At 46.4% G+C, this 15,504-nt stretch overlaps 1 protein-coding gene across 4 annotated transcripts in view; it reads right to left on the minus strand.

Annotated features, from left to right (window-relative positions):
- The window catches only part of IP6K1 (inositol hexakisphosphate kinase 1), a 78,110-nt gene that overhangs the window by 16,990 nt on the left and 45,616 nt on the right, over window positions 1-15,504 (minus strand). For 3 of the 4 annotated variants that reach the window (XM_062200889.1, XM_062200890.1, XM_062200891.1), the window contains one exon: window positions 7,030-7,379. In XM_062200889.1, coding sequence (XP_062056873.1) covers window positions 7,030-7,252 — 223 coding nt within the window. In that variant the 5' untranslated portion in view covers window positions 7,253-7,379. The remainder of the gene's footprint in view (window positions 1-7,029; window positions 7,380-15,504) is intronic. The other variant, XM_062200892.1, reaches the window with a different exon arrangement.

The following is a 15,504-nucleotide window of genomic DNA, read 5'->3' on the forward strand; positions in this document are numbered from 1 at the left end:
CTGCTCTTTATCCAACTTCCACATCCTACCTTTTGCTTGTCAGCTATATTTCTACTTTTACTTTCTTGCTGCTATAACCTGAAAACTATTGGAAAGCATTTATGAGTATGTAAATATTCCAGGACAAGAATATCCTTCTCTCTGGCCCATTTCTTCTTCCAAATGAGGACTGCTATTCAATCCCTGGGTCCTTGGAGAAGAAAATTCCTTCCAACATCAAAGTGAAATGGATTCTTTCTTCTTCTTCTTCTTCTTTTTAAAATATATTTATTTATCTATTTATTTGAAAGGCAGAGTTTGAGAGAGAAGAGGAGAAATCCATCCGCTGGTTCACTCCCCAAATGGCCACAAACAGCCAGAGCTGGGCTGGTCCAAAGCCAGGAGCCAGGAGCTTCCTCCAGGTCGCCCATGTGGGCGCAGGGACCCAAGCATTTGGCCTATCTTCCACTGACTTCCCAGGTACAGAAGCAGGGAGCTGGATTGGAAGTGGAGCAGCTGGGACTCAAACCGATGCCCATATGAGATGCTGGCGCCACATGCTATGTCACAGTGCCAGCCCCCTTTCTTCTTTCTTATAGCCCCAGATGTTGCTTAAACGCATGCTTCACAAATATCCTGGCTCTTTAGAAGAGAGGGAGGTTTCAAAGGCTGCACCTTTGTCTTTACCAGACAGCCTTGTGGTCATCAGACTTGGTTCCTAGGCCCTGTCACATTCTGATCTCACACGTCCTCCCAGCTGCTACACAGCTCCCAGGCTGCTGTAGCTGACCAGGAGTGACAGCCATTCTTTCCACCAGCCTCCCTTCTGCCCCACCCCCAGCCAACTTGATTTATTCCTTATTTGCTGTAATAATCCTCAGTAACCACCGAAGAAACAATGTTCAGAGAGCAGGTGCTGTGGTGCAGCAGGTTAAGCTAAAACCTGAGACATCCACATTGCATATTAGAGTGCCTGGCTCCAGTCTTGGCTACTCTGCTTCTAATGCAGCTTCTTGCTAATGCTCCTGAAAACAGCAGATATCGGCCCAAGTACTCAGGCCCCAGCTACCCATATGGGGAGACCCGCATGGTGTTCCTTTTGCTCCTGGTTTCAGCCTGGCACAGCCCTGGCCGTAATGAGAACTTGAGGCCTTAACTAGTGGATGGAAGAGATCTTTCTGTCTTACCCTCTTCCTCTCTCTGCCTTTCAAGTAAATTAATGTCTTAAACTTAAAAAAACATGTGTGTTCCAGAGGTCAATTTTGAGTCCTTTAATGAAGACAGAATTCCATTTTGTCTGCAATTACCCTTTTACTTTTCCCCTTCTTGATTCTTGTTACTTTGTTTTCTCATCTAACTACACTGATCAGAACCTCCAGTGAAATGTTCCCCAAAAGTGGAGAGCGTGGACAACTTTATCTCATTACTTGGACTTAAGGAAAAGGCAATCATTCCATCATTAACTAGCATGCACACTGTAAACTTTTCACAGATGCTCTATATCAGGTTGATGAAGTTTCTTTCAATTTCTAGTTTGCTGACAGTTTTTGCTGCTATTGTTTTATCAAGAATGAATGTAGAGGAGCTGCGCTGCGTGGTACAATGGGTTAAGCAACTCAGGCATCCATAATAGGAAGGCAGTGGGAAGATGGCCTAAGTACTTGGTCTCATCACCCATGTGGGAGGCCTGGCTCCTGGCTTTGGCCTGCCTGTTGCTGACACCTGAAGAGTGAATCAGTGGAAGGTAACGGTTGTGTCTTTCTGCCACCCTGAATATTTACATATATTTTATTTTATTATGTATTTTGGAAACAAATTCTAAGTTACATCTGTTGCAAATACCTCTTCATTTTCACTAGAGCTATATTTTGAGGAATCTAATTTTTTAATTTTACAGTCACATACTAAGCATTACTGTATCCTTTTACAATTAGCTTTTTTCTGTTTTGTAGCACCATCTATTGCTCTACTAGAAACCTTCAATCTGTTCTCAAGTATATACCACTGAGCACTCCAACAGACTGGCAGACAAAGAGCATCATACCTGATCAGGGGAGAAATGACAATGGGGAGGGCATAACGGTGCCTGGATTTGGTGAGTAAATGAATCATATAATCTATTGGCTTAAAAAAATTTTGTTTGGTATTAATATTTTACATCGCCACTCACAGAGACTTTCTTAAATTCCCAATTTCCCCTTTCCTCTAGCCTCTGGTAACACAATCTACTTCTGGTATTTACAGATTTGCCTACTGATGATATTTCATGTACGTTGAATCATGTAAATTCTTTTTGTGTCTGGTTTATTTCTTTTTTTTTTTTTTGACAGGCAGAGTGGACAGTGAGAGAGAGACAGAGAGAAAGGTCTTCCTTTTGCCGTTGGTTCACCCTCCAATGGCCGCCGCGGTTAGGTGTGCTGCGGCCGGCGCACTGCGCTGATCCGATGGCAGGAGCCAGGTGCTTATCCTGGTCTCCCATGGGGTGCAGGGCCCAAGCACTTGGGCCATCCTCCACTGCCTTCCCGGGCCATAGCAGAGAGCTGGCCTGGAAGAGGGGCAACCGAGACAGGATCGGTGCCCCACCGGGACTAGAACCCGGTATGCCGGCGCCGCTAGGTGGAGGATTAGCCTAGTGAGCCGCGGCGTCAGCCCTTATTTCATTTAATGTAATGTTTCCAAGATTCATCCATGTCATAGCAAGTATCAGGATTTTTTTTCTGAACAGTATGCTATTTCAAGTATATATCCCATTTGTTCATCCATTCATCTGTTGATGGACACTTGCATTGTTTCTACCCTTTGACAACTGTGAAAACTGCTGTCAACAATGGCTTACAAGTACCTGGAACTCTATCTGGGTCTCGGTATTCAATCAACTGAGCCATCACTTGTTGCTTCCCAGGGTTTGCACTGGGAGGAAACTGGAACTGGGAGCCCGAACAGGGCATCAAACTCAGCACTCTAATATGGAATGGAGGCATTTTAACAAGGCCAAATACCATTACTCCAGCACATACGTTTTAACACATCATAGCGTTTTTAAAATTCAACCAATGGGTGGGGGCAGGCCCTGTAGTGTACCAGGTTAAGCAGCCACTCCCTGTCTCCACTCCAGAACCAGCCTCCTGCTAACGTGCATCCTGGGAGCAGTAGATGATGGCTCAATACTTGGATCCCTGCCACCTATATGGGAGATCTGGACTGAATTCCTGGCTCCTAGCTTTGGCCTGGCCTAACCCTGGTTTTTGTGGCCATTTGAGGAGTGAACCAGTAGGTGGAAAATTTCTCTCCATCTGTCTTTCTGCCTCTCAAATAAAAATGAAAATAATTTTTCTTTCTTTTTTTAGAAAACAGCGTTAACAAGGATGTGGAGAGATAGAAACCCTGTACACTGCTAGTGAAAATGTGAAATGAAGCCGGCGCCGCGGCTCACTAGGCTAATCCTCCGCCTTGTGGCGCCGGCACACTGGGTTCTAGTCCCGGTCGGGGCGCCAGATTCTGTCCCGGTTGCCCCTCTTCCAGGCCAGCTCTCTGCTGTGGCCAGGGAGCGCAGTGGAGGATGGCCCAAGTGCTTGGGCCCTGCACCCCATGGGAGACCAGGAGAAGCACCTGGCTCCTGCCATCGGATCAGCGCGGTGCGCCGGTCGCAGCACGCCTAACCGCGGTGGCCATTGGAGGGTGAACCAACGGCAAAGGAAGACCTTTCTCTCTGTCTCTCTCTCTCACTGTCCACTCTGCCTGTCAAAAAAAAAAAAAAGAAAGAAAATGTGAAATGATACAGTCACTGCGGCTAACAGGTAAATACACAATTACTGTATGACCCAGGGATTCCATTCTTGTGTATACACACACCCCAAAAAACTGAAACTGGGACTCAGATCACAAAGCTATTGTTCACAGCAGCATTATTCATAATAGTCAAAAGGTGGAAACAAATCAAGTGTTCATCAACATCAACAGATAAATGGATAAACAAATGGATACCTACTTAGAGTGACATACTATTCAGCCAAAAAAAAAAAGAATCAAGTTCTGATACATGCTATGACATGGATAAACTATGCTAAGGAGGCCGGCGTGGTGGCACAGTGGGTTAAAGTCCTGCCCTGAGGCACCAGCATCCCATATGGGTACCAATTCTGGTCCCGGCTGCTCCTCTTCCAATCCAGCTCTCTGCTATGGCCTGGGATAGCAGTGGGGGATGGCCTAAGTTGTTGGGCCCCTGCACCCATGTGGGAGACCTGGAGGAATCTCCTGGCTCGTGACTTCTGATCAGTGCAACTCCGGCCATTTGGCCATCTGGGGAGTGAACCAGAGGATGGAAGACCTCTCTCTCTGCAGCTCTGTCTTTCAAACAAATAAAATATATCTTTAAAAAAAAAATTATTATGCTAAATGAAATAAGTCAAACACAAAAAGACAAAAATGTCAGGCAAATCTATAGAGACATAAGGTAGATTAGAGGTTATCAGAGGCTCAGGTCAGAGTTACTGTTTAAACTTAAAAAAAAAAAAAAAAAGGTTACTGGGTTACTGTTTACTAAGTCCAGTGTTTCCATTTCAAATAATTAAAAAGTTCCTGAAATGGACAGTGGTCATATCTATAGAATCCTGTGATTTTTTTTTTTTTTTTTTTGACAGGCAGTTAGATAGAGACAGAATGAAAGGTCTTCCTTCCATTGGTTCACCCCCCAAATGGCCGCTGCAGCCAGCGCAACGTGCCAATCTGAAGCCAGGAGCCAGGTGCTTCTCCTGGTCTCCCAAGCGGGTGCAGGGCCCAAGCACTTGGGTCATCCTCCACTGCCTTTCCGGGCCACAGCAGAGAGCTGTACTGGAAGAGGGACAATGGGGACAGAACCGGCGCCCCGACCGGGACTAGAACCTGGTGTGCCGGCGCCGCAAGCGGAGGATTAGCCTAGTGAGCCGCGTCGCTGGCGTGAATGTACTTTCTTTCGTTTTGTTTTAAAGGTTTATTTATTTGAAAGGCAGTTAGAAAGAAAGAGATCTTCCACCCACTGGTTCACTCCTGGCCAGGACTGGGCCCAGTCCAAAGCCAGGAGCCAGGAACTTCATCCATGTCTCCTACATAGGTGGCAGGGGTTCAAGCACTTGGGCCATCTTCTGCTGCTTTCCCAGTCACACTAGCAGGGAGCTGGACCACAGGTGAGGCAGCTGGGACTTGAACAGGCACTCTGGTATGGGATGCCAGTGGGGTGGCAGCTTAACACACTATGTCACAACACCATCCCTAGAAATGTACTTAACATCACTATTCACTTAAAATGGTAAATTTTATGCTATATATACCTTACCACAATTTTAAAAATTAATGAAACTAAAGTTATTTCTAAAATGAACTGATTTTTCTTAACTGTAACTCCCCTAAGGATGATATTAATATGTCTGAAATCATTTAGCTTAGAAAAAGTTAAAATTAAAAAAAAAAAAAAAAAAGAGAGAGAGAGAGGGAGAAAAGAAAAAGTTAAAATGCAGAATGCAGGGGCCAGTGTTGTGGCGCAGTGGGATAAGCCACCAAGTACAATGCTGGCATCCCATATGAGTGCCAGTTCAAGTCCAGTAGGCTCCATTTCCAATCCAACTCCCTGCTAACATGCCTGGGATGGAGATCCAAGCTCCTGGCTTCAGCCTGGCCCAGCACTGGCCATTGCAGGCATTTGGGGCATGAACCAGCAGAAATAAGCTCATTCTCGTTCTCTCTCTCTCTCTCTCTCTCTCTCTCTGCCTTTGTCTTTTTTTCTTTCTAACTCTTCAAATAGTTTTTTTTTTTTTTTTTTTAATAGTTTTTTTGGCCGGCGCCGCGGCTCACTAGGCTAATCCTCCGCCTTGCGGCGCCGGCATACTGGGTTCTAGTCCCGGTCGGGGCACCGATCCTGTCCCGGTTGCCCCTCTTCCAGGCCAGCTCTCTGCTGTGGCCAGGGAGTACAGTGGAGGATGGCCCAAGTACTTGGGCCCTGCACCCCATGGGAGACCAGGATAAGCACCTGGCTCCTGCCATCGGATCAGCGCGGTGCGCCGGTCGCAGCGCGCCAACCGCGGCGGCCATTGGAGGGTGAACCAACGGCAAAGGAAGACCTTTCTCTCTGTCTTTCTCTCTGTCCACTCTGCCTGTCAAAAAAAAAAAATAGTTTTTTTTAATCATCACAAAAGTGAATATACAGTGATACTGACCACATTTTAAATTAAAATTACGGGCCGGCACCGTGGCTTAACAGGCTAATCCTCCACCTTGTGGCGCCGGCACACCGGGTTCTAGTCCCGGTCGGGGCGCCGGATTCTATCCCGGTTGCCCCTCTTCCAGGCCAGCTCTCTGCTATGGCCCGGGAAGGCAGTGGAGGATGACCCAAGTGCTTGGGCCCTGCACCCGCATGGGAGACCAGGAGAAGCACCTGGCTCCTGGCTTCGGATCAGCGAGATGCGCCGGCCACAGCGGCCATTGGAGGGTGAACCAACGGCAAAAAGGAAGACCTTTCTCTCTGTCTCTCTCTCTCTCACTATCCACTCTGCCTGTCAAAAAAACAAAAAATAAATAAAATAAAATAAAATTATGACATTCATAGGGCTCTTTTCTATAAAGCTGGTTTGTATTTTGAAACAAACTGTTTTTCCCTGAAATGCTGTGACTTCCAGGACCCACAAATCCTCTGAACTCCTCATCAGCTCTTCAAGATAGGCTCCTGGAGCTTCCTTTCCACCCATCCTGGAATGCATCAATCTGTCCTCCTCTGGTGCAGAAAAGTACTTCCCTGTCTCTCCTGGACCCCCAAACAGGGAATCTCCCTGACAACCGCAAGCCTCCTATCACCAAGAGGGCTTAAGACTGTTGTTCTCACCTTTATCTATCAATGAATTCAATCTTCAATGTCTAAAGATATTGTTGCTGCTTCTAGTTTCAGGCTTTGCCAAACAAAATGACTTAACTGCTTTGAGACAACAGTCATGTACAATCACATCAAATGGCAAACAGGAAAAACTGAGCCAAGAGCCCATTTACCCAAGGCTGCTACTCTCACAAAACTGGCCAGTGACTGACCTTTGTACTCAGGGGTGAACTCTTTCATTTCTGGAGGAAGGGACTCGTAGAAGCGTTGTTCCCGGGAGATGAGGGGCTTGCACACAGTGTGGTCGTCGTAGCGCATCATGCTGCTGTGGCCGCCCACCTGGTGGATGAAGGGCTCCAGGAGGACTCCCCGGTCTCCAGCTCGACTTGCGTTCTTGCCATACTGCCCCACTTCCATGGTTTGACAAACACACATTGCGTTGGGGGCCGGTTGCACACTGAGGGCAGAGGATGCAGCACATGGGCCACAAAAGCAGATTGAGGTTGTAGATTCTGGTGAGCTGAAAGTCAATGGTCAGAGCTGTTCAGCTTATTATTGTGTCCTACAGAAAAGAGAGGAAGAGGCAATCAAAACACCTGGCAAATCACCATTTCCCTAAGAGCTCCATGAGTGAGAACAGGGACTGTTCTGTTCTCTACTATGTACATCCCCAGCACATATAACACTGCCTGGCACATGAGAGGCAGTTGGTAAATTTCTGTTGAATGGTGCAACTTTGGGCTCCACCATACATCTTTTTCACACGCCCACTTTCTTTTTCTTTACTAGTTCCTCAGATCCCTTCAAAGTCTTCAAAGGATTTTTAAGATTTATTTATAAAAAAGGCAGAATGACAGAGGGAGATCTTCCATCCACTGGCTCACTTTCAAAATGCCCAACAGATGAGTTTAGACTAGGCCAGGCTGAAACCAGGAGCCAGGAACGCCATTCAAGCCTCCCATGTGGGTGGTAGGAACCCAATACTTGGGCCATCATCTGCTGCCTCCCAGACGACTTAGCAGGAAGTTGGATAAGAAGCATGGAATAGGCCGGCGCCGTGGCTCAACAGGCTAATCTTCCGCCTTGCGGCGCCGGCACACCAGGTTCTAGTCCCAGTTGGGGCACCGGATTCTGTCCCGGTTGCCCCTCTTCCAGGCCAGCTCTCTGCTGTGGCCCAGGAGTGCAGTGGAGGATGGCCCATGTGCTTGGGCCCTGCACCCCATGGGAGACCAGAAGAAGCACCTGGCTCCTGGCTTCACACTTGATCTTAGCCAAAAGGCCGAGAAGCGATTGGCTCCTGGCTTCGGATCAGCGCGGTGCGCCGGCCGCAGCGCACCAGCCGTGGCAGTCACTGGAGGGTAAACCAACGGCAAAAGGAAGACCTTTCTCTCTGTCTCTCTCTCTCACTGTCCACTCTGCCTGTCAAAAATTTAAAAAAAAAAAAAAAGAAGAAGAAGAAGAAGAAGAAGCATGGAATAGCCAGGACTCAAACGAGGCAATCTGACATGGGATGCGGGGATCCCAAGGTGCTGTAATCACAGTACCTGCTCTAAGGAGTTGATGTTAGAGCTACAGAATGTTACAGTCATCAGGCGGGCCACTCTCAGTTTACTTCACAAAGATGGAATCAGGAAAAAGAAGGCGGCAACAACTGCCCAGTTCAGACTCCCCACAACATCCAGTACCAGCAGGACTCTACAGGTCTCCCACGTGGATAGCAGGAACCTAAGTACTTGAGCTGCCATCCGCTGCCTCCCAGAATGTGCACTACCAGGAAGCTGGATACACAGGAGCACCAGCACCTGAAGCTAGGCACTCCAACAGAGGATGCTGGTGCCCCATTTCCTGTGCCAAACACCCACAGACACTAACTTTATTTCAAGAAGTTTGTCATTCAAGGAACCAACAGCTTTCATAGATGTTCCTAGACTTAAATTAAACAAGTGTTAGCAAAAGACTTGACAATTCTTCATAAACTACAAAGCAGGGCAGGCATTTGGTGTGGCAGTGAAGACATTACTTGGGAAAGACACCTGTATCTCATATTGGAGTGTCTGGTTGGAGTCCCAGCTCCTGTTTCCTAACACACACTCTGGGAGGTAGCAGATGATGACTCAAGTAACAGGGTAACTGCCATCAAGTTGTGTAATGTGTTCTCAAGTTCCCTGTCTTGTACTACTTTCCCAGTAACATTTTCTCTGGGAAATCCATGGAAATATAGACTTCTGTGCTGGCAAGAGTGTGCCAAGGAAAGAAGTAAAGGGTGGTTTTTAAGTATAAAAAACAGCCACTTAAATTCTACTGCTTGGGGTCAGTGTTGTGGCATAGTAGGTTAAGCCACCATGGCCTTCAACTCTGGGATCCCATATGGTTGCCAGTTCTACTCCTGGCTGTTCCACTTCCTATCGAGTTCCCTGCTAAAGCTCCTGGAAAAGCAGCAGAGGACGACTCACATGCTTGGGACCCTGCACCCATGTGGGAGACTGGGAAGAAGTTCCTGGTTCCTGGCATTGGCCTGGCCCAGCCCTGGTTGTTGTAGCCATTTAGAGAGTGAACCAGCAGATGGCAGACCTCTCTGTCCCCCACCCCCTCGCCCTGTAAATCTACCTTTCAAATAAATTTTTAAATAAATTAATTCCACTGCTCAGATGTTATCTAGGCAGCCACAGGCACCACAGGAAGAATTTGTGATATGTCATGCAAGTTTTTTTTTTTTTTCCTTTTTTAAAGATTCATTTGTTTGAAAGTCAAGTTAGAAAGAGAGAGAGAGAGAGAGAGAGAGAGATCTCTTTCATCTGCTGGTTCATTCCCCAGATGGCCAAGGCTGGGCCAAGCCAAAGCCAGGAGCCGGGAGATTCTTTGGGTCTCCCACATGGGTAATAAGGGCCCAAACACTTCAGCCATCTTCCACTGCTTGTCCTGGGTCATTAGCAGGGAGCTGGATTGGAAGCGGCGCAGCTGGGACACAAACCAGTGCCCACATGGGATGCCACCATTGATGATGGGGGTGGCTTTACCAGCTATGCCATAATGCTGGCCCCATCAAAACAGTTTCCGCTTCTTTTTTTTTTTTGACAGGCAGAGTTAGACAGTGAGAGACAGAGTGAAAGGTCTTCCTTCCACTGGTTCACCCCCCAGAATGGCTGCTACAGCTGGAGTGCTGCACCGATCCGAAGCCAGGAGTCAGGTGCTTCCTCCCAGTCTCCTATGTGGGTGCAGGGCCCAAGCACTTGGGCCATCCTCCACTGCACTCCCGAGCCACAGCAGTGAGCTGGACTAGAAGAGGAGCAACCAGGACAGATTCTGGCGCCCTGACCAGGACTAGAACCCGGGGTGCTAGCGTCACAGGCGGAGGATTAGCCTAGTGAGCCGTGGCACTGACTGGCCTTTTTTTTTTTTTTTTTTTTTTTTAAAGATTTATTTGAAAGGCAGAGTTACAAATAGGCAAAGGCAGAGAGAGAGAGAGGTCCTTCTATCCGCTGGTTCACTCTCCAAATGGTTGCAATGGCTGCAGCTGAGCCGATAGAAGCCAGGAGCTTCTTCTGGGTCTCATACATAGGTGCAGGGGCCCTAGGATTTGGGCCACCTTCTACTGCTTTCCCAGGCCATAGCAGAGAGCTGGATGAGAAGTGGAGCAGCCAGGACTCAAACCGGTGCCTATATGGCATGCTGGCACCATAGGTGGTGGCTTTACCCATTATACCACAGTGCCAGTCCCCACATCAATTTCTGCTACCCATATTAGAGACCTAAAAGGAGTTCTTGGCTCCTGGTTTTGCCCAGGTGTTACAGACATTTAGAAAGTAATCCAGCATATGGAAGATCTCTAGCTCATTTCCTTTCAAATAAGTTTTTTTAAAAAGAAAATTTCAGAAAAGAAAAATGGGGGGGGGGGGGCAAGCCCTGTGGCACAGTGGGTAAAGCTGCTGACTGCAACTCAGAAATCTGTATGGGCACCAGTTTGAGCTCCAGCTGCACCATTTCCAATCCAGCTCCCTGATAATGCACCTGGGAAAGCAGTGGAAGATGGTCCAAGTGCTTGAGCCCCTGCACCCACCTGGGAGACTTGGAAGAAGCTCCTGGCTCCACCTGGCCCAACCCCAGCTGTTGTGGCCATTTGGGGAGTGAACTAGTGGCTGGAAAGCCTCTCTCTGTCTCTCCCTCTCTGTAACACCATCTTTCAAATAAATAAATCTTCAAAAAAAGAAAACAGAAATGGGGGCCGGCGCCGCCTGAAGCGCCAGCATCCCATATGGGCACCCATTTAGTCCTGGCTGCTCCTCTTCCAATCCCACTCTCTGCTATGGTCTGGGAAAGCAGCAGAAGATGGCCCAAGTGCTTGGACCCCTGCACCCACATGGGAAGAAGCTCCTGGCTTCAGATCAGCGCAGCTCCAGCCATTGCAGCCATTTAGGGAGTGAACCAACAGAAGGAAGACTTTTCTCTCTGTCTCTTCCACTCACTGTAACTCTACCTCACAAATAAAATCTTAAAAAAGAAAACAGAAATGAAGTCAAGATTATAGGATAATTATACATTAGATCTGTGTTCTGATTACTATGTCTCCTTTTGTTGGGTTGTTCATGTTCTTCATGTTAGGGTCTGAATCAGAACCAGGGAAGGCAGGAAAACGATAGCACCAAGCAAGGTTTTGGTTTGCCAAAATAGATACTTTGGTTAAGAGATCTCTCCATCCACTGGTTTACTCCCTAAATGGATTCAGAGGTCAGAGCTGGGTCAGGTTGAAATCAGGGGCCCAGAATTCCATTAGGGTCTCCCACATGGGTGGCAAGTGCTGAAGCACTCTTCTGTCTTCCAAGGCATATCAGCAGTGAGCTGGATCAGAAGTAGAGCAGCAGAGATACAAATTGGTGTTTTGATATGGGATGCTGGTATTGTAGGCGGCAGCTTTTTCACTATTAACGTTTTTCGGCCATTAACATTGGCCCCTAAATTTTTTTAAGAACACTTTTTCAGGCCGGCGCCGTGGCTTAACAGGCTAATCCTCCACCTTGCGGCGCCGGTACACCAGGTTCTAGTCCCGGTCGGGGCGCCGGATTCTATCCCGGTTGCCCCTCTTCCAGGCCAGCTCTCTGCTATGGCCCAGGAAGGCAGTGGAGGGTGGCCCAAGTCCTTGGGCCCTGCACCCACGTGGGAGACCAGGAGAAGCACCTGGCTCCTGGCTTCGGATCAGCACGATGCGCCGGCCACAGCGGCCATTAGAAGGCGTACCAACGGCAACAAGGAAGACCTTTCTCTCTGTCTCTCTCTCTATCCACTCTGCCAGTCAAAAAAAAAAAAAAAAAAAAAAAAAAAAAAAAAAAAACAACTTTTTCAGAAAGGCAGAGAGCGACTTAGACAGACAGGAGAGCTCTTCAATCTACTGGTTCACTCCCTGAATGGTCCAACAGCCAGTGAACTCAATCTGGGTCTCTCACATGGGTGGTGGGGACCTAGGTAATAGAGATGCCTCCTAGAGTATACCCTAGAGGCCGTAGCAGCCATTTGGGGGGTGAACCAATGAAAGGAAGAGCTTTCTCTCTAACTCTGCCTGTCCCCCCCCAAAAAAAATAGAGTATACCCTAGAAAGAAACTGGAACTGAAAGGAAATCAGGTACTCCAACATGAGATGTGGACAGCCTAAGCAGTGTCTTGACCACTGTGCCAAATGCCTACCTCTTTTTTTTTTTAATTATTTATTTATTTGAGAGTTACACAGAGAGAGGAGAGAGGTCTTCCATCCGATGGTTCGCCATCAAATTATTAGAGAACATTGGAGAAACCCTGCAAGATACAGGTACCGGCAAAGACTTCTTGTAAAAGACCCCAGAAGCACAGGCAGTCAAAGCCAAAATTAACATTTGGGATTGCATCAAATGGAGAAGTTTCTGTACTTCAAAAGAAACAGGAAACTGAAGAGGCAACTGACATAATGGGAAAAAATATTTGCAAACTATGCAACAGATATAGGGTTGATAACCAGAATCTACAAAGAAATCAAGAAACTTCACAACATCAGAACAAACAACCCACTTAAGAGATGGGCCAAAGACCTCAACAGACATTTTTCCAAAGAGGAAATCCAAATGGCCAACAGACACATGAACCAACCCAAATGCCCATCAACAGTAGACTGGATAAAGAAATTATGGGACATGTACTCTATAGAATACTATACAGCAGTCAAAAACAATGAAATCCAGTCATTTGCAACAAAATGGAGGAATCTGGAAAGCATTATGCTGAGTGAATTAAGCCAGTCCCAAAGGGACAGATATATGTTCTCCCTGATCTGCGACAACTAACTGAGCACCAAAGGGGAAACCTATTGAAGTGAAATGGACACTATGAGAAACAGTGACTTGCTCAGCCCTTGTCCTGACTGTTGATGTACAATGTAATACTTTATCCCTTTTAGTATTTTTTTTTGTTCTAGTACTATTGGTTGAACTCTGTAATTAACACATAATTATTCTTAGGTGTTTAAATTTTAACTGAAAAGTGATCCCTGTTAAATATAAGAGTGGGAATAAGAGAGGGAGGAGATGTACAATTTGGGACATGCTCAATCGGACTTGCCCCAAATGGTGGAGTTAGAAACGTGCCAGGGGATTCCAATACAATCCCATCAAGGTGGCATGTACCAATGCCATCTCCTTAGTCCAAGTGATCAATTTCAGTTCACAATTGATCACACTGATAGTTTAAGAGTCAAAGGGATCACACAAACAAGACAAGTGTCTGGTAATACTAACTGACAGAATCAAAAAGGGAGAGAACGATCCATCATGGGAAGAGGGATACACAGCAGACTCATAGAATGGCAGATGTTCTAAACAGCACTCTGGCCTCAGAATCAGCCTTTAAGGCATTCAGATCTGGCTGAAGAGCCCATGAGAGTATTTTAGGCATGGAAAGCCAAGACACTCTGGGAAAAAAAAAAAAAAAAAAAAAAGAAGACCTAAATGAAAGATCTCTGTGAGTGAGATCCCAGTGGAAAGAATGGGGCCATCAAAGAAGGAGGTACCTTTCTCTGAAGGCAGGAGAGAACTTCCACTTTCACTATGACCCTGTCGGAATAAGATCGAAGTCGGCGAACTCTAAAGGCTTCCATAGCCTTGGTAACTCATGACTAGAGCCTAGGGAGATTACTGATGCCATAAACTAGAGTGTCAAATTGTTAAGTCAACAACAGGAGTCACTGTGTACTTACTCCTCATGTGGGATCTGTTCTTAAGGTGTTGTCCAATGTAAAGTAATGCTGTAACTAGTACTGAAACAGTATTTTACACTTTGTGTTTCTGTGTGGGTGCAAACTGATGAAATCTTTACTTAATATATACTAAATCGATCTTCTGTATATAAAGATAATTGAAAATGAATCTTGATGTGAATGGAATGGGAGAGGGAGCGGGAGATGGGAGGGGTGTGAGTGGGAGGGAAATTATGGGGAGGGAAAGCCATTGTAATCCATAAACTGTACTGTGGAAATTTATATTTACTAAATAAAAGTTAAAAAATAGTATATTGGCTTTCTCATTAAAGTAACCAAATTTTTTCTTAAGATTTATTTGAATGGCAGAAAGAGTGAGCGAGCGAACAAGTGAGCAAGCAATCTTCCATCCACTGATTCACTCCCCAATGGCCACAACGGCTGGGGCTAGTCAAGCCAAAGCCAGGAACCTGGGACTCCGTTAGAGTCTCCAATGTAGGTAGCACGGGCCCAAGAACTTGAGCCATCTTGCACTGCTTTCCTATGCACATTAGCAGAAAGCTGGGTCAGAAGTGGGCCAGCCAGGACTTGAACTGGCAGTCATATGGGATGCCAGTGTTACAGGCAGTGGTTTAACCTCCTGAGCCACAGCACCAGCCCCTCAAGAAACTTTGTGAACAAATAATTGAACTCCAAAATGAATTATGTCTCTTCCAAGTAAAATGAAGTTTCTGACATTGCTGAAATTTGTATATTGATTTGTTTTCCATTTTCAAAGCAAGAGCTATTGGTAAGGGGAAATGATTATCACTTTTTATTATTATTCATAAATTAAATGGGATACTTAATTCTATAAAAACATTAAAATCGCAGCATATTCACACAATGGAATACTACATAGAAATTAAATACTATATAGAAATTAAAAAGAACTGCTATCACACATAATACTGGTGACTTTCACAGGCATGATGTAGCAACAAAAAATCTAGACACAAAACTCATCACGTGGTATAATCCTACTTAAACAAAGTTCAAAATGATGATGGAGACCACAATTGCACTTACTCTGGAAAAATATTAAAAAGGGGCAGAGAGGGTTAAAGCCCTGGCCTGAGGCGCTGGCATCCCACACAGGCGCCCGTTCTAATCCCGGCTGCTCCCCTTCTGGTTCAGCTCTCTGCTACGGCCTGGGAAAGCAGTAGAAGATGGCCCAAGTCCTTGGGCCCCTGCACACATGTCGGAGACTGGGAAGAAGCACCTGGCTCCTGGATTTGGATTGGCAAAGCTCTGGCCATTGGGGAGTGAACCAATGGACAGAAGACCTTTCTCTCTTTCTCTCCTTCTGTCTGTAACTCTACCTCTCAAATAAATAAATAAATCTTTAAAAAGGGGGGGAGGCCCACAGGGGCCAGCGATGTGGCGTAGCGGGTAAAGCCATCATTTGCAATGCTGGCACCCCATATGGGCACTG

This window comes from Lepus europaeus, chromosome 9 (assembly GCF_033115175.1).
Source record: "Lepus europaeus isolate LE1 chromosome 9, mLepTim1.pri, whole genome shotgun sequence".
Classification (NCBI taxonomy): domain Eukaryota; kingdom Metazoa; phylum Chordata; class Mammalia; order Lagomorpha; family Leporidae; genus Lepus; species Lepus europaeus.